The 22,667-nt window shown below is 43.4% G+C and overlaps 2 protein-coding genes across 2 annotated transcripts; one reads left to right on the top strand and one right to left on the bottom strand.

Annotated features, from left to right (window-relative positions):
- Positions 1-382: 382 nt before the first annotated feature.
- On the top strand, positions 383-2,348 carry SCRG1 (stimulator of chondrogenesis 1; the record flags this gene model as incomplete). Its single annotated transcript, XM_079534948.1, has 2 exons — positions 383-618; positions 2,294-2,348. The coding sequence occupies 2 exons, from the start codon at positions 383-385 to the stop codon at positions 2,346-2,348; spliced, it is 291 nt and encodes a 96-aa protein (XP_079391074.1).
- A 2,770-nt stretch (positions 2,349-5,118) lies between these two features.
- Positions 5,119-11,007, bottom strand: SAP30 (Sin3A associated protein 30). The gene is made up of 4 exons (XM_079534880.1): positions 10,666-11,007; positions 9,803-9,925; positions 7,453-7,551; positions 5,119-5,438 (listed from the first exon to the last, which is right to left on the bottom strand). Exons 1-4 carry the CDS (start codon positions 10,972-10,974, stop codon positions 5,316-5,318), a joined length of 654 nt encoding a protein of 217 aa, XP_079391006.1. The 5' UTR covers positions 10,975-11,007; the 3' UTR covers positions 5,119-5,315.
- Between the last annotated feature and the right edge of the window lie 11,660 nt (positions 11,008-22,667).

Below are 22,667 nucleotides of genomic sequence, written 5' to 3'. Positions count from 1 at the left end.
TGGAAAGCAACGAGACTCACTGCCTTGGTAGCCTGCAGTGTGTTCACTCACATTGCTGAGAGCACACGGCCAACTCAGAGCAATTTTCTCAAGGTGAGAGGGCAAGTAACAACAAAATTGTCAGCAACAGAAGCTCAGTTCCCAGCGATAGGATTCCTGTGGTTGTACAGAAAGTAATGAATATCAATTCCACGGCAATCTTATTTACCTCCTAGGAGAAAACGCTCTCCAACGCAGACACACAAAGCCTCCATAAGTTCACAGGAAAGACAGAAAAATATAAGATAGAAAGCAGACTGGGGAAAGAGATCCACCCAACAGCTGTATCCATGTCACGTATTTCATTTCTATTTAACACCATTGCACAGGAAACTTTCCAAAAATGAAGATGCTCTCAGTTCTACTTCTGCTGAGTGCCCTCCTGGGTGCCCACACAGTGCCCTCCCGGCGGCCCAAGTGCTACAAGAGGGTCCTGCATGACCACAGCTGTCACAGCATTCCCGAAGGCATGGTGAGCCTCCGGCACATTGATGACAACCTGCAGGATCACTTTTGGGAAGGAGAAGGCTGCGAGACCATCTGTTACTGCAACTTCAAGGAACTGCTCTGCTGTCCAAAGTAAGATTCATAGAATGGCCTGGGTTGAAAAGGCCCTCAAAGATCATCTAGTTTCAACCTCCTTGCTGTGTGCAGGATCGCCAACCCCAGACCAGGCTGCCCAGAGCCACATCCAGCCTGGCCTTGAATGCCTCCAGGGATGGGGCATCCACAACCTTCTTGGGCAACCTTTTCCAGTACATCACCACTCTCTGAGTGAAAAACTTCCTCCTAATATCTAACCTAAACCTCCCCTGTCTCAGTTTAGAACCATTCCCCCTTGTCCGACCAAAGATTACACTGATTGCATAGAAACTCCAAGGGTTCTGTACAGCCACTTGTATTTCTACCATTTCTCAGTTTCCACTGCTGGAATAAGGTACCATTTTAGGGTAGTGTATCTCTTCAGGTGGCTTGAAACTGTATCAAGATGTATCCGATTACCTGACACACTGGCAGTTTTCAACGTTTGTTTATCAGAGCCTCACCCGGGGACATGCTCAGCGTACTTCACAAACCTGCACATCCCAACAGAGGGGAATTTGGCATTTAAATTATCCAACTTCTAACTTTTTTTGCCAGTAACTTTGATCTAAGTTCAGTCTGAGAACTACTGAGATCCTTAGTTGCAGCACTTTGCAATGAAAATGTTTTCAGGACCATCAACAAAGCCATTTGATATCTGTTACACAACAGAGGGCTACGATGCTACTCTAAGGCATGTGCAGATGTGCCAACCCAATAAACGATTCTTTAAAGACAGCTGCTTAGAGCAGTAAAGCAAATGCAGGGAGAACAGGTCCACAAATGCCTGCAAGGGAGAAAAAGATTTAGTTGATTTCTCCTGCTGGCTGATAAGAGCAGGACAGCAAAATTCTCATGCAATGTGGGGTATTCGCTGTTTTACACAAAGAATGTGCATCTTTCCCCAGGAAATTTAGATAAAACATCAACGTGACAACTTACTAATAGTTCAGGGACATTATAACGTGATAGCTTTACATAGACAAGCAGAAATGACTTTCATACAAGCTCCTCTTGTCCAACATTGTCAAGTCCCCTAAAATCCAAAAGGCAAATTGCAGCATTCTTGTACGGGAATGAATTTGAGCCAAGTGGCAGTGACTCCTAAAAATAGGAACTTCACATTCAAACAGAGAGCAGGGTATAAGTAATTGTTTTACCAGATACTGTGCCCTCACAGTGAAAACACTTCAGGTTTTCAGCTTTAACCACAGAGCTTTGAACAGCTCCAGAAAGCCTCTTACTTGGATATAAACACATAGGGAGGTCTTTCTTCACCCACCTTGATATAAAGAATATCTACTCCATAGGTCTGCCCGTAGAACTAACTGTGCTAAATAGTATGCGTACACACACCAGAATTATTATTATTTTTTAATAATATCAAATATTTGATAAGCTTTACCCTCACAAAGCTACAACACCATGCTAGAACTCTGGCACACTGCTCAGTCAATGAAAATTTTGCTGATGCTTCTGAAACAGGCGAGCAGAGGAAAAAATATACAGTGCTCTCATACAGACCTGCAGCTGCATTTGCATTGCTGGAAGGGCATCCCATAAACACAGCGATCACACACACATCCTAGCAAAACCTGGAAAAAAAACCAGCCTTGGAAATGCGTAACATGTTAAAGCTCTCATAATTATTTAAGCATCTAATGTGTTTCAGGGAGATTTTCTTTGGATCGAAGATATCTTTCGTGATTCCCTGTAACAGCGAGTGATCAACACTGAGCCTGTCACTGAGGACAACGGGCATCATTCCACAATCACAAAATACGCTTTCAAGAGAAAAAACAAGGCCAGCAACAGCCAAAACAAAACAAATTTCCTCTCTAAGCACACTGTAGAAACTATCTTTCTGCTGGAAAAAAACTTCCTCTCTATGCTTTGTGAAATATGTAAAAATTTCTCCTTTTGGACATGGTAGCTGCCTTAATTAGCTCCACATGGATGTGAAAGACTGTACCTGCTCATAATTGTCCCTGCATTTATCTCCTAGCAAAAAATATATAAACATATGTGTGTGAGTGTATCCTTTTAATAACTACAACATCCTCAACTAATTTTCAAAAAGAAACATCAAGATTAAGCCTTCATGTGGCTAAGAGTGACTCTTGCTGGAATCCACTGCAGCAGTGCAGCTTCCTATTGCTTTATTGTTAGCACTGCTTTATTGTTAGCACTGCTTTAAGGCAATGCTAGTCAGTATCCGGCACTTCTGCACACTCCCACTTCTATTTGGGTGCCTGCAAAAAACAGAAACCATTAATTTGCATTACCCATATTCGAAAATTCCACTGGAAAAAAAGAGTCAAAATTCATATTAATAGTACTAAGGTAGGTGTAAGTGATAATTATGTCTAACTCGTTAACTGCATCTGAAGTCTTGAAGCGTTAAAGGTTGAGCTTTCAAAACACTAATAACAGCAGTGATAGAACATATATATGTATATTCAGAAAGACTTAGAAGGAGAATGGGACAGTAACACGGAACATGTAGTACAAATGTAACTGTCTTGCCCCTTGAACTAGTGCTCCGCTCACCTAGGGACATTGTTACTGGGAGCAGTGGGGATGGGTTGATGGTTGGACTAGGCAATCTTAGAGGTCTTTTCCAACCTTGACTCCATGATAATAACCTTACGACACCACATTGTGGAAACTGCTACCATCAGCACACCAAAGTTATTTCACATATGAACATGAAATAGCACAAAGACTGTTTTACTTCATCTATTAGTAAATAATGCTTGGATACGCGCAGTAGTAGGTTAACTATACATAACCAATAGTAAGAGTTTCAAGTAAATCTGCATTTACTATTTTTGCCAAGTAATTTTTAGACTATTGAAACAAAAGCTTGTACCATCAGGCTTTTAAAGCCTGGTTCATATAATTACTCCTGAGTCATTTAGGCTTCTAATAAAATAATCAATGAAGGACGATAGAAGGTGGGGAATCTGGCAACTCACCATCAAAATTACCAAATTCAGTGTTCTACTAAGAAAACATACAGTATCCACTTTATGGAGGACTGCAAAGTCCTCCACAAGCTTCTACTAGCAGTGAGGACATACAGTTTCTGTGGGTTGTGCCATCTACTTTCCTTGCCAATCAGGTAGTGTACATCTGCCATTCACAGCTTTCCAGTGCAACAGCTACAAAAATAAGGCAGACGCAGAGGTGGGTAGTAAAGTCAGTAGACGATTTTCAGTTACTTCCCTTTTACCATTATTGACGTGGAAAAATACATAATCCGATGAAAAAAAAAAGTTTTGCCACTTCCTACACGCAGCAGCACAGGGCCACAGACCTATTTCCAATATAAGCTCGTTCTTGGTTTCTCTCCTCACTCTCCTCCCCTCCAGAAAAAGCTTCTACAGCCCCTGCCAAATCTATGCAGGAACATCCATCCCTGTTCGCCATCCTATAAGAAAGAAAAAGCCTTTATCCTTCAGATGTTCAATTCAGCACTGGGTTCCCCGGCTGCCTCTCCAACTAATGCTGTGTAGATAACAAATGTAACTTGTGCAAAGGATACTTCATAAACAACTTTACAGCCACTGCCATGAAATGAGTACTGAAACATCTTCCCAAAGAATTACCAGCTTTACCCTGCACCAGCCTGGTATCACCAACCAGCTTGAACTTTGGCCAACAGTGCAAAAACCCTAGCGTGGAAAGATATATGACACTGTAAGTGAAAGAAATTAGGGTACTTATAGCTCCTGAGAAGGAAGCCAGTGATGTCTTTCAAAAAAACTTCACAAGGCTAACACTAGCAGATTAGAGCACAGAAATACCACTTTCTCATTTTTCAGCACATTTGAAAAAGGGCTTTTGAAAACCTGCTAAGGTCAGAAGCTGCAATGAATGCTAACTGAATAAACTAAAGCTGTGTCTTCCTCTTCTTTAAGCTTCTTCTCCTGCCTTTTCTTCAGCCAATGCACACAGCTTAAAGCAAAAGGAAATCATGTTTCAAAATCACGTTTCATGTACCACATGTTTAGATTAACACAAAGCTAACAGTGAAAATACAAGAAATCATACATAACACTGTCTTTAACATCACAGACTTTACTAAGATACCAAATTAAAATAATATTTTGCTCGTCTTACTTTTAGTGTGTTGTTTTTAAACAGGTCTGAGTTAATGCACGCAGTGAACAAGGAATAGCATGCCTAATAGAAGATACCAAATCAGTCATTTCTGCCCAGCTAATAACTGCAACTGTCAATTAAAGCCTTTAACCTCACGAAAAAGAGCCCACTGCAAAATCTACCACAATTCAGGGATTTTTGCTTGTTTTGTTTTTTTCGTTTCTTTTCAAGACAGCACTGCATTGCGAGAGCTTGAAGTACATTCATAAATGTATCCTTGGTACACTTTAATTGAAGAATATTTTTATACCATTACATAGGTAGTCAAAGCTTAACTACTAAGCACAAGTAACACGCTGAATAAGTTAGACACACCCACTTGAGCAACAATATCAGTAATATTTATTTAAAATAGTTTGTGAGGAAATTTGTTTCATAAGAGATGGTTCTCAAATCATCAAGGTTATGAAAAAATAAAACAAAGAAACTCTCTGGGGACAAAAGGTTACAAAGAAAGCTTTTGCATATCAACAAAAACCCTCAGTCTTTTGATTTGTGGCCTGAGTCTCAGTCCCAGTCTTCCCTGCCTAATGAACACTGCTATCCATCTTTAGGTCTGGTTTGTTCTTGTCATTCTTGACCGAGTAGATGAAATACGCTAAGGTGTCCTTTTCATTCACTGGAATTGTCCTAAAATGGCAGCCAATTATCTACAAAGGAAGAACGCAAGGAAATTAAACACTTATATGCAGAAACTTTATATAACTACATTAAAAGCTTGATCAAGCAACTTAGGATAAAGGAAACCCTGCCTCCCTTTGAAAATCTTTAGTATCATACGTAAAGTATGAAAGGAACTGCTATCATTGAGTAATCTGAAACAAATACAGCACAATTTCTCAAGTAAAATGCCCAGAAAATTATCAGAAAAGATTTCTCCCAACAAGCATAAGAGTATCTTTACATCTGTGCAGTCACTCCTTGAACACAGAGCATATAACATCTGCAGACTATCACGAACCTATGGCACACAAATGAGCTACTGCTCATTACTCAGGCTGAAGAAGGTCTGTATCAAGTTGTGTACAAAAAAAAGGAAGACCCAAATACAAGAATTTAAGAAAGAGCATGAAGATTTAGCTCTTTGAAACAGGGGTGTCAATGACAAAAATTCACAATGCTGTACATGCTAAATATGTCAACTTCTACAGTCACTAAAGCTGAAGTTTGAAGTTTTTGTCCCTTCAGCACAAAGGACTGTCAGTTTTATAAGGAAATACTCAGATGGACTGACTGCCCCAGTCTGTTTTCCAGCTTTTTGCAGAATACTTTTTTTGGACTAAAATTAGCAAGAGGAAGTGAGAAATTGATCTACCATTGATCTACCACAAGGCACAAGCATAAAATACTTAATATAATTAGCAAGTTAGAAAGCTTTTCAAAACATGCCTTGGGAAAAAAAAAGGAGAAAACTAAACAGAGACAGTTTTACAGAGCCCTTTAAATTGGACTTATAAGTAACGGCTAGCAGAAAATCCCTTGTACATTCAGACAAGTAACAAGAAATCATATGCACTGTAAATGACAGTAAATTCTGCAGCTACAGCTCACAGGGACCTTTAGGTCAATCAAACAAAGCATGTGACAGAAGCTTTGCTTGTTCACACGGAGCAGTACATGAAACATAAGTTACTGGAAGCATCTCACGAGATGTACCTAAAGCAGACCCTTAGAAATGCCAGTTCTACAGAACAAAAGTTTTTGCGCTTTTTCAAATCAGTTTTGCTAATTCAAGAACTGGATGTATCCGTGCATCAACTCTCACATTAAAAAAGAAGAATCATTTAAAATACTTAATTGTAGAGGCAGCAGCATTGTATTTCTTCTACAGCTTAGCCCTGGAGAGCTCTCACACATTTAATAACCTTGGCATTAATCTGCACTAATTAGTAGAGAGATCAACAAAATGTCTGCACTGAAGTACAACTGAGCATTACAGCACAACAATGAAAAGGTGGCAGCTATCCCTCCCTGCTGAAATGATCACCAGTGCTGTCACATATTTGTGCTTTTGCAGTGCAAAAGAAGCACTTTCAAATTGCACTCCCATACAGAAGAAATGCATACATCTGCACTCACATATAGCTTAAGTGCTTTTAGAAGTATTGATAATAAAAAAAGAATTTCATGAACTTCTATTTTGTGATAATAGATGCGCAGTTTTTAAACGAGATTAATGATCAATAGAAAACTTTTTCAGGTTTCTGCACTTTCTATGTATGAACAGATGCCTACATCAATCGGTTTTTTTTAAAGCCAAGCATGATCTTACTAGAACTTCACTGCTACCTCTCAATTTCTAGTTATCATCAGTAGGATACTAAGCTGAAGGTGTGGCTGATGCACAGGTAAGAAATCCATGGTTCTATGACATCCAAAGATGCACAGGTCACCTCACTGTTCAGCTCACTGTTTTCAAGGAGCACACACACACACTTCTGAAAGTTAAGAGTCCCTTCTCTGCAAAGAGCTCTTACTTCTGCTTTACTTGGCTCAGGAGATGTGGCAGTGAAGGAAGCTAGATAAGCAGCTCCTTTTTGCTCTCTTAAAACCCAGATTATATATGCGCTTCATGCAACGATCAAATTGTACAGCAAAAAAGCCAACACAACGCATGCCACGGTGAATTGCATTTTCTATTATGGAATAAACACTCATACGTACTTCAACAAGCTGTGCTTTGTTAAGTCCCGGTCTGGTCTGTAGCTTGAAGTGTCTTTTGTACCTTCGAAGTGTGTTCACTTGTAACTGATATAAATCAACCTAAAAGAAAAGGAGGAAAGGGAAAGAAAAGCAACCTGATGTAATTGATAATGTTTCCCTCATCATCTTGGAAACTTGCACATACACAGCCATACTGTCAGCTCAGCAGAGCTCATTTTGACAGAAAAAGTACCACTTCACACCTTCTAGGAGAAAGAAAAATCATTCCATTTCAGCTTCAGAGCAGTTTAACGTTACTGAGTATGGTTCTTTCTCCTGTTAGCAGCAGACAATATTTAGAACTTACAGTACTATAATCTTTTCTGTTTTTTTTCTTTTATTGTTGCCATTTGTTCTCCATTTTGAGCGTGATGACACAAAGCACAGTAACAAATCTCATAACATCTATGAAGATTCTGATTCAAAAGGAGGTCTCTGCATTTCATTTTCAGCCATGAAGTTTTTCACGAGTTACATGTAAGATATAGCAGCATAGCTACACCATGAGACAGCATGCATTATAACCAAGAAAAAGTCTAGCACGTGAAGGTTTTTGGCTTGAAGTGCAAGGGAAAAAAAAAAAAGCCAGTCTGGTCTCCAAGAATCTCTCTGCTACAATAAGCACAACCGAGGAGTTACGTACACAGGCACAGTTGCCTGAAACTATTTTTCAGTGTGAGCTGACAGTTCACAGCATTGCACAAGCTCCTCACAGAGATATAAATACACGGTCTCAACCCAGTACTCGCTCAGTTTTTAATCCCATGAACTCAGATCAACAGCCACTTCTCCCAGCAACAGCTTACCCTCCCAGCTCCTTGACAGTATAAAAGTTTAATCAGAAGACTGAGGAGGAAAGGAAGCTAAGAAAGCAGGTTGAACAAGAACTTCTGTTAGGTCAGTTGCAATTACAGCAGTGTTCTCCAAACTTCCTGCATTAAAGACTGGTTAAGGCATTAACTCCTATTTTAAAGTCATCTAGCAGCCTCAACTATTCAATATTTAAGGCAACAACAATGCCAGTGCACTCTTGGTGACCTGACCAGACTTGATACAATCCTGCCTTACATGTTAAGGGATGGGCATGCCCTAATACTCAAGATAGCAGCACTGTGGAAATCAGTGTCTCTTAGTATGAATCACGAAACAGCTTCTGCTGGAAACTAGAAGGCCCTACTGGTGGTCAGCAGTAAACTGGACAGCAATTCAAAATCAAGGTGGTCAGGGGCTGGTGGGCATCTAAGGCACAGAGCACCACATGGAAAGTACATGCTGCTGTTGCCCCAAAACTCTCCACAAATACCTACTCTCCTGTACTACTACCACTGAAAATACACTTATATTCTCCTGTACTAAGGATATCCATCAGTTGTGTCGTACTTTATTCTTGTCTGAGCAAATAAAGAGGCAAAAGCTGCAGTTACAACTCTGCCAGAGAGCTACCTTAAGCCACGCAGAGAGCTTTCAGAGATGCCATCCAATGTTTTTAGCTGACGAAAACCACAGCCCAGCATCAAACCACTTCCAATCTCCTAAAATCCTCTTAGTCAGAGCCTTCAGGATTGAGCCTTGTGCCTTCAGGCAGAGATTCCTACATGAAGTTTCATCACCTACACTGTTGATGCTGACCATAAGGATAAGTTAACGTTTCTCAAACAGTTCTGATGAACCCTGGAAAAATCTCTTGGTTGAGGCCAGGTAGGCTCTGCTCACAACACACAGACCATAGCAGAAATAATCCAGCACATGTGTGGGAAGAAGAAAGCTTTAAGTACATTCACATTATATCATTAAAAAAAGTTTGAAAGTAGTTCACTTCCAAAATGGGTGGTGTTTCACTGGCCTGCAGCAGAGAAGGCAAGTAGAAATGCTTTCTTAGCTCCTTTTCAGCAAAACTGCCTGAGCACCTCTGCCCCAACCAGGACTAAAACCAAAGAGCTCTCTCACTGAGAAACTTCCAGCTACACTAAGTGGTAACTACAGGTACTATCTGCAACACATTTCAAATGGAAAGAAAGGATTGGAGGGTTGTGGCAGAGAAGCATTTATAACCCAAGTCCTGGGTGTCCTGTCAACCCTTACAAAGACTGATTTTGTTAATATGTAGAAAAACAACTTCTAGCAGGATCCTGGAGCCAAAAACCATAAGTTCAATACCACAGTTGTCTGAGATTCTGCAAATACAGCAGATACACTGTAAAGTTCAGCTTGCTTCTGCCATATCAAAAGCTGAGCGAATCAGGAGCCACCCCCCGACAGCAGGCACAGCAGTACAGATTTAACATAACTATTAGAAAAAACCGTTGGCTACCTCGGGAGTGTCGATGTCTTGCACTGGTGAGTCACCATCGTCATCGCTGCCTTTTCTCTTCCTTCTATTTCTCACACTCTGAATTAAGTTTTTGTGGAAGTCACAGATATAAAGGTGTCTCGCCTACAAGAGTAAGACCGCATCTTTCAATCAAACCCATGCAAGCTCCTCCCAGCCTTGCGGTATAGAGGCATCTACGGAGACATTCTTTCGGCAGCCTCGCTCACGCGGAGCGATGTGGAGAAGCTCTCCTGCCGGATTCCGCTGCACGGAGGCATTGTTATGCCGCGCGTTACCTCCAGCGACTCGGCCAGAGGACGGGGAAGCGCAGCGGCTCCCGGCCGACCCGGAGGGAACCGCGCGCAGCGGGGACACGCGCGCACACAGCCCTCCCTCCAACCGCCCGCCGCAACTCGGGGATCGGCAAACAAACACGCACAAAAATCCGAAAGCCCACGGGAGGCAGGCGTCCTGCGGGAGGCAAAACGCCACCTCCTCCCGCTCCGCACGGCTTTACCTCCACAAGGTCAAGCAACACGCGGGCCGCTCCCCCCATGTCCCGGCTCCCCTGCGCAGGGCCGCACCGTACAGGGGCACTGAGCCCTCCGCGCCCGGGGCCCCGCGCCCACGGCCGCCGGGTGGGGCAGCGACGGCCCGGGGCTCCTGGCGGGACGGGGCGGCGGCAGCGCTGCGGGCAGGGCTAACCGCGGCGCGCTTCGGGAAAGGAGGGACAGGGAAACGGCGCTTCCCCGCCGCCAGCAACAACGAAAAAAAAAAAAAAGAAAAACGCAAACAAAAGAAAACACGCCAAAAAAGAACTTTAAAAGCCGCCCCCGAGCCGAGCCCGCTGCCGCAAGACTTACGCTCTTGTCCAGCTCGATCTTCACCTTCTTCTGCGAGATGCTCTTCTGGATCCTCTTGCTAAAGCTGGCGTTGCCGGCGGCGCGGCCGCACCGCTCGCCCTCCTCCCGCAGGCAGCACAGCTGCCCGGCCCCGGGGCCGCCCGCCCCGGCCGCGCCCGCCGAGCCCGCGGCTCCCGCAGTCAGCCCCGGGGGCGCCAGCCCCGCCGGCACCTCCGCCACGGAGCCCGTGCCGCTCGCCGCGGCTGCGGCGGCTGCGGCGGCGGGGTCGGCCCCGCGCTGGGGCAGCTCCTCGGGAGCGAAGCCGTTCATGCCCCGCGGCGGGCCGGCGGGAAGCCCCGCAAGCGCCGCCACCGCTTCCTCCCGGCGGGGGCACTTGGGCCCGGAGAGCTCTCCGGCCGCGCTCAACCCAGACCGCGAGACTCGCCCGCCGCGGGGGGACGCGCAGCGCGACAGGCACCCGAGCTCCGCGGCTACCGGCGCGCTGGCGGCACCCTACGGGCCGCCCCACTTCCTCCTTCCCCCTCTGTCATGTGGAGACTCTTCAGCTGTTTCCTATGCAACAACAGCAACCTGCCCGCCGCCCCGCCCCTTCGCACCGCGCGTGCTCGCAGCCGCGCCGCGGGGCGCGCCGGGAAATGCAGTTCCGCCCGCCGCTCTCCGCTGTGAGCGGCGACGCGGGAAAACTACGGCTCCCGAGGTGCGCGGCGGGGGAGGCACTCCACTCGGCCCCAGCCGCGCTGGAGGGGCTCGTGGCGCAGCTCTGTGCCGCGGCTCTGCCCACCCCCCGCCGCCGGGGGGCCGGACGGCGCTGGGGTGGCGGCGGCTCGGGCTGGCTGGTAAGGGGCCGCCCTCGCTCCTCCCCGGCGGCGCGGCCGTTGGGATTTGAAATGCGGGCGTTCGGCGGGGCCGTGCCGCCAAAACGCTGGCGATATGGAGAAGAGCGAGCGTTTCAGCTCTCGGAAAGCTACACGAGAGCGGCGTTAACGCAAAGCCTTTAATAGCTCAGCCGCTGCGGTGACGGAGGGGCCGGCTCTGACCTATTTTCGCCCGAGTGCGTTCGGAGCGCGAAAAGGAGGCTTTGCGTTCCTTTTGAACCCTTAAATTCGCGAACAGGCATCTGGGCTGCCTGCGCCCCGAGCGCCGTGAGGTAACCGCGGAAATATGTGGCCGTATCCATTACCGTGCGCTTGTGGAATCAGAAGAGTAACCGGGAGGTCAGCGAGCGATTTGAGGAGACGCAGATCCCGTGTAAGCCGAAGACCTGCCTGAGCCAGGGAACGCGATTATGCCGCAGTTTGGGTTTGTGCTGCAGATGGCTTTTTAATCTGATTGCATAACCTGGCATTAGAGAACAAGGGTAGGTCCCGCTTATGCTCCCAGTTGTGACTGAAGGATTCAGCAAGCGGAGTTAGGCTGAGCATACAGTAACAGACAGCGGTTACGCATAAGGGCACGTTTCGTGATTAAAGGGAGGAACTGGATAAGAGCTGGAAAAAATAGCAAACCCTCCTTTGTTATCGGCCCAGCTGAAGACTGAGCGAAGCATCTGGGTTCAATTCCACGCCCTGCCACTGTGTAATCTCAGAAAACAGACGTTTAACTCACTGCTAAAGCTTCCTATTATTCGACCCTTTCAAAAACGATAATGATGTTAATGATGAAAAACAAACGAAAACACACAATAGGAGGCCTTATCTAAAGAAGATATAGGAAGCATATGCTTGAAACGCTGAGAGAAGTGTGAGTTCCAGGAAGTTTCCAGTGGAAATCAAGGTCATTAGTAGCGATTTCTAACACCTCACACTATGCCTTTTGAGATCCATTTCATTTCTTCAGGTGGTTTTGACCTTACAGTGAGCATAAAATACAAATCTCTGTTATGTTTGCTTGTGATCTGTTAAAAGTGTAGAGACTGCTTATACGTCTCGGATACATTCCCAATCCTCTTTGTACAGTTTGTGGGCAGCTGAAAGCCTGATTTCAGTTGTGCTCGCCAGTATGTTAATTCCTAAGCTGAATTTCAATAGAGCAGTATCATAGTTTCACGATTAGATCACGATAAGGCTGCAGCAGGGTTGAGAAACACAGCTCTGCTTCTGCTGTAAGCTGCTCACTTTCACACCTGTGCTCTGTCTTTCTTTGCGCCTATAAAAGCATTTATAATGCTGTATGGCAAACTGGGTTGGGTTACAGCTAGACCAGGGAAAAGAAAATCAGTTAAGTTAAACTCCCATCTGCTTTACTGATCAGTTATATGATCATGTCCTGGCAGAAAGGAAGGTCTGATGGAGGGCAGGAGTGTGTGAAAGATTCAAGAACAGGGAAGGAACATCTCCTTTGGTAGGAATGCCTAAAAGCAACTTTGTCTTGAAAAAAGGACCCAGATTCACAAATAGGCCCTGAACTTCCTGGTACCAGGGAAGGCCAGGCACAAGTGGAAGCTGAGCAGTTTATGCACTTTGAGATGCCGTATGTCCCAGCTCGTGTTAGCTTTTGACTGATGTTGTTTGTAATTTGAGAGGGAAGAATGGTAACTGGACACATCACCTTGAATATATTGCAAGCACACTGTAAAGGTGTTACAAGTAGTCTTGGAAAGGAAATGTAGTTCGTGACTGCATATAGAACTTCACATAATAAGGTTCAGTTGGGGCTGGCTACTCCCTTCCCCATTAGGTACCATTCATCTGAAGTCTACAAGTATTTTAGTGCACTTATGTTCAGCACCTCAAATTGTCCTGTTAGCAAATACAGCATTAAGGAAAATAATTGGTGCAAGTTTTAACAGTAAATGTACATTTTATTTGTTTCAGACTGTAACTGTTTCAATTAAAAACAGATTTCCTTAATTTGCTACAGATATTCTACAACATTCCCTGATGTTTTTGACGAAAGAGCAACCAAATCAACAGGAAGTCACTGGCCGTGTGTCAGAAATCATGGAAACAGTTGATATGGTGTATTTTAAGTACTTTAGACGCTGAGATCTATTTCTCACTGTAAACGTGATAAAGAACAGTGAACAAATCTCTTCTTCCTTAGCAGAAACAAAGTTCTATCCTTTTATCATGCTCTTCTTTCTTAAATGTTTGATCCTCTCCCATTCCAGCACCCATTAACTGCTGCTGCCTCCCATTTATTGTCCAACTGTTTAAGCATAAAGCTGAAAACACAAGAATGTTAAGATTTACCTACAAACCACTTTTTTTTTCTTTTTTTTCTTCACTGGAATAGTTAAAATGCAACTTTGTTTGGATACTTAATCAGGTAACAAAATCTCTATTAGCACACACAGAGCTTACTGTAGGAGAACTAAGTAAGATGATAAGAGAGAAAATCCTACCTTTAACCAAAAGAATTAAATTGGTGTAAAACTGGTGTTTTTCGGGCTTTGAGTCATCCCGTTGAAGCCAATGTTCCTTTTGTTTTCTTTTTAAAGCATTCCAGCTTGCAAAATGAAAATTACGAGTGTATAAGAGTTTATGTAACAGGTGCTTTTATTAGATTTAAAGCAGTAAATAGGGTCCAAAAATAAACACTGTATTTTAAGAATAATCTAGGTGTTACAGGATTAAAACTGATAAGCCTGTGTACTGTAAAAGCTTTGAAGGTCTGTAATGCATGCCCCTTCACAGTTTGTACCAACTCACTTGTGCAATAAGCAAAGGACCTTTTAAAAGGCTTCATTTTCATGTGCAAAAAAATGCATAAACGTTGGTACAGAAACATGAAGTGTTCTTTGGTGAATACATATGGCAGAAGTTATTTGTTGTGGGATTTAAACATTAAAATACACTTTACAAATGAAAAGTATGGGTCATATCCGAATGCATCTTAAGTGAGATGTTTAAAGTATAACTGTGTACGAGCACAGAGCCCACCTTTAGCTTTGTATTGAGGTATGTATTAGGTTTCAATAATCTTTCTCCTCACAAGCCCCCATTCATGCAAGTTAAAAGAGCACATCCATCCGTTTGTTTCAGAGCCACTATTGCACTGATCATTTGTCCATCCAGGCTGCTTTGATTAACATTTCATTTCACATTCACGATTTCACAGATCACAGTCAGAAATAAACCCAGCAAGAACCAACAGTAGTGCTCTTGTGAAATGTAACGCAATAACCAGAGATCTATGGCAAAAACTATCACTCCCAGAGGTTTTGCTTAACAATATAATAGAAAATTAGCTATGAATAATAGGTCCAACACTTGCGTATGACTTAAGAGTTATTTGTTAATCCCTTGAGAAGAAATAAAGAGCTGCTTTTATGTTGACAGCAAAAGAAACTCATTTTTTACAGTGAATTCTTGTGGTCTCTCTTGATACCAGGAAAACAAAGTATAGTTATTCTTACCATCTTACCTTCTGAGAAGCACAATTTCCTAGTTACATAAACTTAGATTTGACGTGGTCTTTAATTGCTTTTTACTTTGAATAATGCATATCTTTGTAGTTTTGTCTTGGGTTCTAGAAACGACAATGCTCCTTTACACCATCATGATCTCTTCTGATTTGGGTTCTTTTTATACAAAGGAAAACAGAAAATCTCAGCATCCCTCTATCCCACTGTAGTGTCCTCATCTTGGCAGCACAACTGTAAGCATCTTTAGGTCTGACTACACACTTCAAACCAGCAGCAGCTACAGAGTGCTCCTTGGGAACAGGGGAACACTTCCTCCACCTCAATCTACAGCACATAATTTAAAAAATTCTTCAGAGGATGATTATCTGCACTCAGTCAGCAGAAACTAAGTAAATTCTGATACTAGTATGGATACTTTCATAAAAATAAAATGAATAAAATTATATTTAAATGTTTTCCTGACCTCTTGTACAGTTCACTCTGTTTAAAAGATGAAGGGTTATACTCCAACAAACTCAAGTATAATTATAGTTTTGAACTAAAATTTTGTGGGTTTTTTCTGATATTATTGAAAAGAAACCCTTAATAGAAAAATATGGGGAAAAGATCAGATAAAAACTTTTGCAAAATTTCTCACAAACAAAAGACCAGTAGCAGAAGTTTTGTAGTTGCAAAGCACACAAGGCACTGTGCTTCTCACATTTGTACAGTACTTACAGTCATCAGTCATTCAATACATAGCAGTTGATCAAAAGCATTGCTTCTTTCTTAGAAATCATTAGATTGTGATTTTGCTGTGTCATCTTTCATGCTCTAATCCTTTACTTAGAAGATGAACTTAGTCTCAGCTTTCATAGTCATAAAGCTTCCAGCCTTACAGTTGCAAAGATAAGTTTGAAATCAAATCAATATTTTCTAAAACAAAACAAACAAAAATACAACATAACCACAAAGAAAAGGTGACTCTCACCCTTTAGTTTCAACATTATGATGTTTGAACAGATATAAGGGGGTTTAAAGGCTTTTTATCTACGTGTTTGGTTTTTAATACTTATTGATAAGCACAGGTGAGACCTCATTCTGCTGTTACAACCATCCACAGGCACTAAAAAAGACCTTACCTCTCTCCACAAGTGACTGAGCAGATTTTTGCATGATCTTGTAATTCATGTCAGAATTAGCAAAAGTAATACTACAGCTCTTTACCTCTTAAGCAACTGTGGTTATCTGCATTCATAGTGCATCATCAAAGTCTGTTCCAAAATGAATCGTATCTTTACATATTTTTCTTTTTAATGCTGGAAAAGTTGAAAGGTGGGTATTATGCTTTTAATGTTTGCATACATTATGATAATTAAAACAGAAATGCTAATTATTAATATAAAATGTAAAAACTGCTCAGCAGTCAAGCTAATGAACTGCAGCATGTTTGATCGAGTAGTAAAAAGTATTGCATCAAAATGGATTCTCTCAAAGATTTATACCAGTGTTCAGTATTGGAAGGAAAGCATGGTAAATAAAATTCCATCAGGAGACTACCTTCAAAGGCACACTCTTGTCCTGAACTAATTAGTCATTTGATGTAGAAGGACTCACAGTGGTATTCCCTTGGCCAAAAATGATTTTCGTACCAGGATGTACTTCACATGACCATTTAAGTTAATTCCTATTTCTTTACTACTTGGACACAAGGCCATTGAGCTTATGAGTATTACATTTCTTACAAGGAATCGGGCTGTTTGCAGCCACTTCTCTCTACTGGCTGCAGGAGACAGAAGAATGCAGATTCCTTCTTCCTCCCGTGGCCCGCAGTATACATCTCTGTCAGCTCCCTGTATTCTTTTCTTTCCTAAAAGATTTAAGAACAGCAATTAAGTAGAAAACAATTTTTGCTGTCAAGTTCAGTTTGCTTTCAAGTTTCTTGCGCTCAGAAGACAATAGTGTTTCTGAATGGAAAAGGTATAAACAAAACATTCTTAGAAGTTTCAACATTTGTGAACCATCATCAGTTGTCACATGCTTCTTTTTGGCAGCATGAGCATTAGTGGCTACTCTCACACAGGTGCTTTGACTCCTCAGGAGCAGGACTGGGATGAGAGCCTCTTCAAATCCCTTTCCTGCATATCACACCTCCAGGCCCAGACACAATCCATCCCTTTGTTTTCCTGTGCAGAGGTAAAAATATCCTGGAACTAATGGCCTCCAAATGATGCAACATTTGGTTGCAGTAATTACATAAAGAAATCCATGTTTATGAAGATTTTGGGAAGTGGAGAGGTAGGGGCAGAAGGAACAAAACGTTTTTTTACCCATTTAAACCAATTTAGTGCTGACGTTTATAACATCACAGTTTGAAGCCCCTTTATACTGCCTGTGAAAATAACGAATGAAGAAGGGAAAAGAAAGCTATTTTCTCATATTCTAAAAAGGGATGAACAATATAGAAAAACATAAGGAAGTGTATTAAGATCCAAATGGGAAAAATATTACATGAGTTGAGTATTTCTTTGAGTGTAAATAGGTAAATGAAAAAAATTCAGATTAAGATTGAAAAAGTTCGCTAAAATATAACATTTACTGTGACCAGGAACAGCTGGTGTTCCTAATATTATCTGCATCAGTACCAAGAGAGATTTGTTGTGTTTATTTCCTATCATGTGACCATTTTAGTTTCACTCTGCTCTGCAGCTGTCCCCGGTAGTGTGTAATGCAGGCTGTCTTTGTTTTAAGTATTTGGTACACAGCACAAAGTCAAAACAAGTCACTGAACTTTCAGAGTAAAACAGCCTGGTGTACCAAGGCCACTGTTTGCCTATGAGCTGCTTAACTGGTTATGCAGGCTTTATAGTAGCACATGTAATAAAATGGTAATGTTTAGAGAGTAAATATGTTTCATTTTTATAAAATATATACCGTGTCTGTGCTATACCCACTGCAAAAAAAAAAAAAAAAAAAGGGAAAAGTTCTAATATCTGATACTTTAAACATAGTTCCTTATTGACAGACACAACAGCTTGGAGAACTTTAGATAAAAACGTATATAACTGCAGTAGGCCAAAGTACAAAGAAAAGAACTGCTTATATTTCAAACACTAAAGCAAATGGAGTGTTGCTTTGAGTTTAGGTAAGCAACAGCTCAGGTTGTCGTACATTTTGCTTTTAATCCTACAGCTCCCACGTCAAGCACAAGAGACACTCATGAAATAGGCCCAAAAACAGTTGTTGTCTGTAGGCCTTGTAACTCACAGTAGAAATGGACTTCTAAAGCAGTGACCTATTTAAATGCTTTTAATGTCTTGGATTTTAAACTTTCAATTTCCTACAACAAAAAAATTCTGATAATCTAAAGCTAAATTTGCTTTGCCTTTCAACAGGTTGCATTGCTATTTGTGAAGTTAGTTAGGGGATATTAAAAGCATGAGTGGTTATAACTCACTCTCATTATTCATCTGGTAAACAGTGACTTCTCACATCTGTAAGAGAAACCATTTCAGCTGCAGACCGCAATTAATCAAGAATGATTTCTTTCCACTTTCACTGCTATTAATGCTACGTTATGGTGCACTCCATACAGGAATTCAGGTAATAGCAGAATCTCTGGGAAGAGAAGAGCAGGCCCACTTCATACAGAGGAATGAATTTAAACTGACACTGCCATCGTATATACGCTTACACCACAATAAAAGCTTGGTGTGAGTTTTGGTCATGCAATTGGGTCTGCAGTTCCCTCACCTGAACCACATCTGTTCCAAGCAGAACAGATGTGTTGATTGAAACGTTAATTAAGATTCAAAGAAGAGGTTTTCATCACTTTATTCCCTAATAATAATATTAAAAAAGGCTGAAGACAGTGGTCTCAGAAGCTAGGAGTATTACATTATACTCTTAACTACGAGACTCTCCTTGCTCATTTTGTTATCCACCATACACTTTCTTTAAACCAAGAAAGTGTACTCTCATTTCTGTAACCTACTCTTGGCTCATTGTTCTTTTTTTCTCTTTCTACCCAATCTTTCTAAGCACTGCACTGCTTATCTTTCTGCAAACAGTTTACTGAAGATTAAGTGAAGTTAACAATAGCACTCAAAATTGCAATTGTGGAGCAGATTAGAAACACAAAATGGCTTGAAAACAGGGAACTATAAAACTTTACAGTCATTTCATGAGCTGAATTATTCAACTAGAAGTAAGCCTGAAGTCCTGGAGTTTGTGCTTCTTACCCACAACTGTCATCCATAAATTAACCACACGGACTGACCAAAGTCAATACTGCATAGATCACTGCTTTAGAAAAGTAGCAGGAACGGAATCTCTTGAGACAGAATTTGTGGTTTTGTCTGAGAAGGAACAGTATGGTATAATGAAAAAAGAGTGACAGCTTATTGTGGAACTGAGCACACAGAGAAACCCTTTTCCAAGTATGATGGTTCTGTAGAAAGACAGTTTTGGAACTGACAACTTTTTGAAAAGCAGTATTCTTGTGTGGAGCTTTCAGCATCAGCACTGCTGCAGAAAGCTTCCAGTATCATATTCAAGCATGGAAAATTTTCAATACTGCCTTCCTTGTTGAAGGATGGACAGATGTTAAAGACTACAACTGTTTGGTTTGTCATGCTGCCCTGTGTTATATGACATAGCATGATGTAACCTTCCATGTTTATATTTAATTGCACAAAAGCTTTCTTTTTCAGAGAAGATAATCTAGGCAAGGATGTTTTAAGAAGAATGCAGAGCAAAACTTGAAACAGCTTCTTTCATCCGTTTTTTTAATCTGTTTGATTAAATCATTTGAAAGACAGGCAGGTCTCATTTTTCCCATGCCAGTAATGGCACTTTCTCACCCTACCTGCTTTTCTACAACCATTTTCTTAAGAGTAGACAAGAAAAAACAATTCAATAGAAAAAATTTCACTGCAATCATATCCGATAATTTCCAACGACTGTTCCAAAGTCTTGTTTTTACATGAACTTGTAATACTAATATTAAGAGAAAGAATTAAACATATCTTACATAGATATTTTGTTTTGTTTAAGAACTGCCAGAATATTTTATTTTTAAGGGTAAGATTTGAAATATTCTGCTCTGCTTTCTTTCCACTGCTAGAAATTGTCTCTGATGTAACTGTCCTGGTTACTTTTCAGCAACACGTTCCCTGAGTTCATGATACAGTATGTTAGAAGCACCAGAATTTGGAGAACTGTTTCCCAAAAGTTGGTGTAGCAATTCATTGTCTTATTAATTGCATTTGTGAGGAATCAAAAGCAGAACTGATTTTGATGAAGTTAATCTACATTTTTGTATAGCTGTAAAACATGCGGGAGGCAGTACTACTATGTTCTCATTTGAATGGCCTGATATGGAGAGTTCTGGGTATGTCTGGCAAATAATTTATTTTTTTTTTCTTCATCAGACCTAGTAATGGTTGTATGATGATTCATTATGCATATATTAGTATTCTAGGATCTGCTACAAAATGTCTTCATTAACCAGAAAACACTCTGCAATAAACTGTCATATGCAGGTGGCTCACCACAAAATAAATGAGTAACCATCTGGCAGCTTAATTCACTAAACAAAGTCACGCTTTCCAAGTAATACTTGAAGTAAAACCATTTGTAAAGGCCACACATAAAGAAATAAAGCACTCCTCACAAAGTGGCTCTAGGCCTTCACTGAGTTCACCGCTACAGAACTGACAGCATTATTTCACTATGGAGAGGTAATGGGTTGGTTTACAGCAATAAAATACTGGAACATGGGACATTCCCTGCATAAATGTTTATTTTAGAAGATAAGCGGAAGCTTTGTTTGTAGCTTACATGCTATTAAAAGGAATAGCCACAGAAGTTAGGTGCTATAAGAGCTCAGATAAGCAGCTTCTGACAGGCTTTGACATCTGCCAAGGGAACACACACCTCTGCACAGCTCTGCCAATTCACTGCCCAACCACACTCCTTTAAAGAGGGTTCTGGGCAACTTCTTCCAGTTCACGCTGCCTTTCAGGGCTTCATTTTGAGCAAAACAAATAAAGATTAATACACAAGAGGGACAGAGGAGGCATTTGTTCCCATATTAGCAACATTCTGTGGAAATGTATCTTTGTTAGAATGAAGAAAGATGAGCTTGAAGGACTGGGCCTGATAAATGCTGCTCGTTCAATGCTTCTAATGCTGAGCAGATCTGGAAAAGAAAGGACTTTGGACATAGGGTCAGACATGTCAATCTTATGCCCACAACTGGCCTGTGCGCAGGATAGGCCAGGGTTTTTTCCTGTTCCAGTTTAAAAGCTGTTATTATTTTTGCTGTTAAAAGAGATCAATGCACCCTTAGTAAGCGCAAGTGGAGCACTGGAGCTACACTACAGGAGCACTGCAACTACACTTGGAAGAAGCAGGAGCATTGGGAAGCGCTGTAATTTCAGGCACACTCATCTGGAGGGATGCTAACCGGGGAGCGAGAGATGGGCAGAAGGAAACCACTATCGACAGGACTCAAATTGCAGAGCAGTGGCGCGAACCGCAGCGGAACAGCCGCCCTCGCTCCAGAAGCGGAGGTTTCCCGGACACGAGGGGCCGCGTTCCCCCGGCGCTTCCCCTACGACCACGAGCGCTCAGCGGAGCCTCTCCAGCCCTCTACCTGCCGCCCTCCTCGCGGGGACGGAGGGAGCACACAGCGTTCCCCTTCGCGGACCCCGCGCGGGCAGCAGGGCTGAGCTTCACCACGCCGAGAAGAACAACGCGCCGCTCAGGCCTCAACTCCCCTCCTTTTGCGCTCTACCCGGCATTGTATATTTAAACCACGCTGCAGCATCCCGCTCCGCCCAATCACAGCGCGCGCGGATCCCGGCGGCGAATGGCAGCCGTCCCCGCGGTTTTTTAAACCGTCCCTCTCCACCAATCGCCGCCCGGCGCTCTTAGCCCCGCCCCCCCGCTCTCCTCACCCCAACCGGTTCCAGCGAGTATGAGAGCTAACGACTCCCCGCGCGCGACCTAACCGCGGAGCTGCTACGGCTGTGACGTCACAGCGAGGCGAGCGAATCCGCGGCGGCCGGAGCCGGGCCGGGCGGGGCCGCAGGCAGTTTGAACCGGCGCGGCGACCAATGGGAGGTGGTGGGCGGGCTCCGAGGAGCGGCGGCTCAAGTTGCTGTGGCGGGTAGGGGCTGTGGAAAACAAGAGGCTGTAAGTGCGCCGCCGGCAAACCAGTCCGCAGGAGCCGCGCAAGGAGCAGGGCCCGCGTCGCCAACGCTAAACCCCCTCAGCCAGGCAAGGCCCCGCAGCCGCCGCCGGGTTCTTGAGGAGCGCGGCCGGGAGGGACCGAGGCGGGCAGAGGAGCGAGCTAGCGGGCGGCGCGCGGGGCGGGCGGCGCGGGGCCGGCGGCGGGGCCGGGCGGGAGGGGCCGGGCCGCGGGGAGGGCGGCGGGGCGGCACGGAGGGCAGGGAGCGGGCGGGAGCGCAGAGCTCGGCGGGGAGCGGGCGGGCGGGCGGCGGCGGGGCAGGGCAGGGCAGGGCCGGCCCCGGGCGGGGCGGGCGGAGCGGTGGGCGAGGGGCGGGAGCGCGGCGGGGCCCGCCCGGTAGTAGCGCCGCCCTCACCGCGCCGCTCCCGCCCTCCTCCGCAAGGACCCGCCGCCGAGCTCGCC

The sequence above is a fragment of the Tetrao urogallus genome (assembly GCF_951394365.1).
Source record: "Tetrao urogallus genome assembly, chromosome: 4".
Taxonomy (NCBI): Eukaryota; Metazoa; Chordata; class Aves; order Galliformes; family Phasianidae; genus Tetrao; species Tetrao urogallus.
Note: the sequence above shows the minus strand (reverse complement) of the source record. Positions and strands in the feature narration are given on the sequence as shown.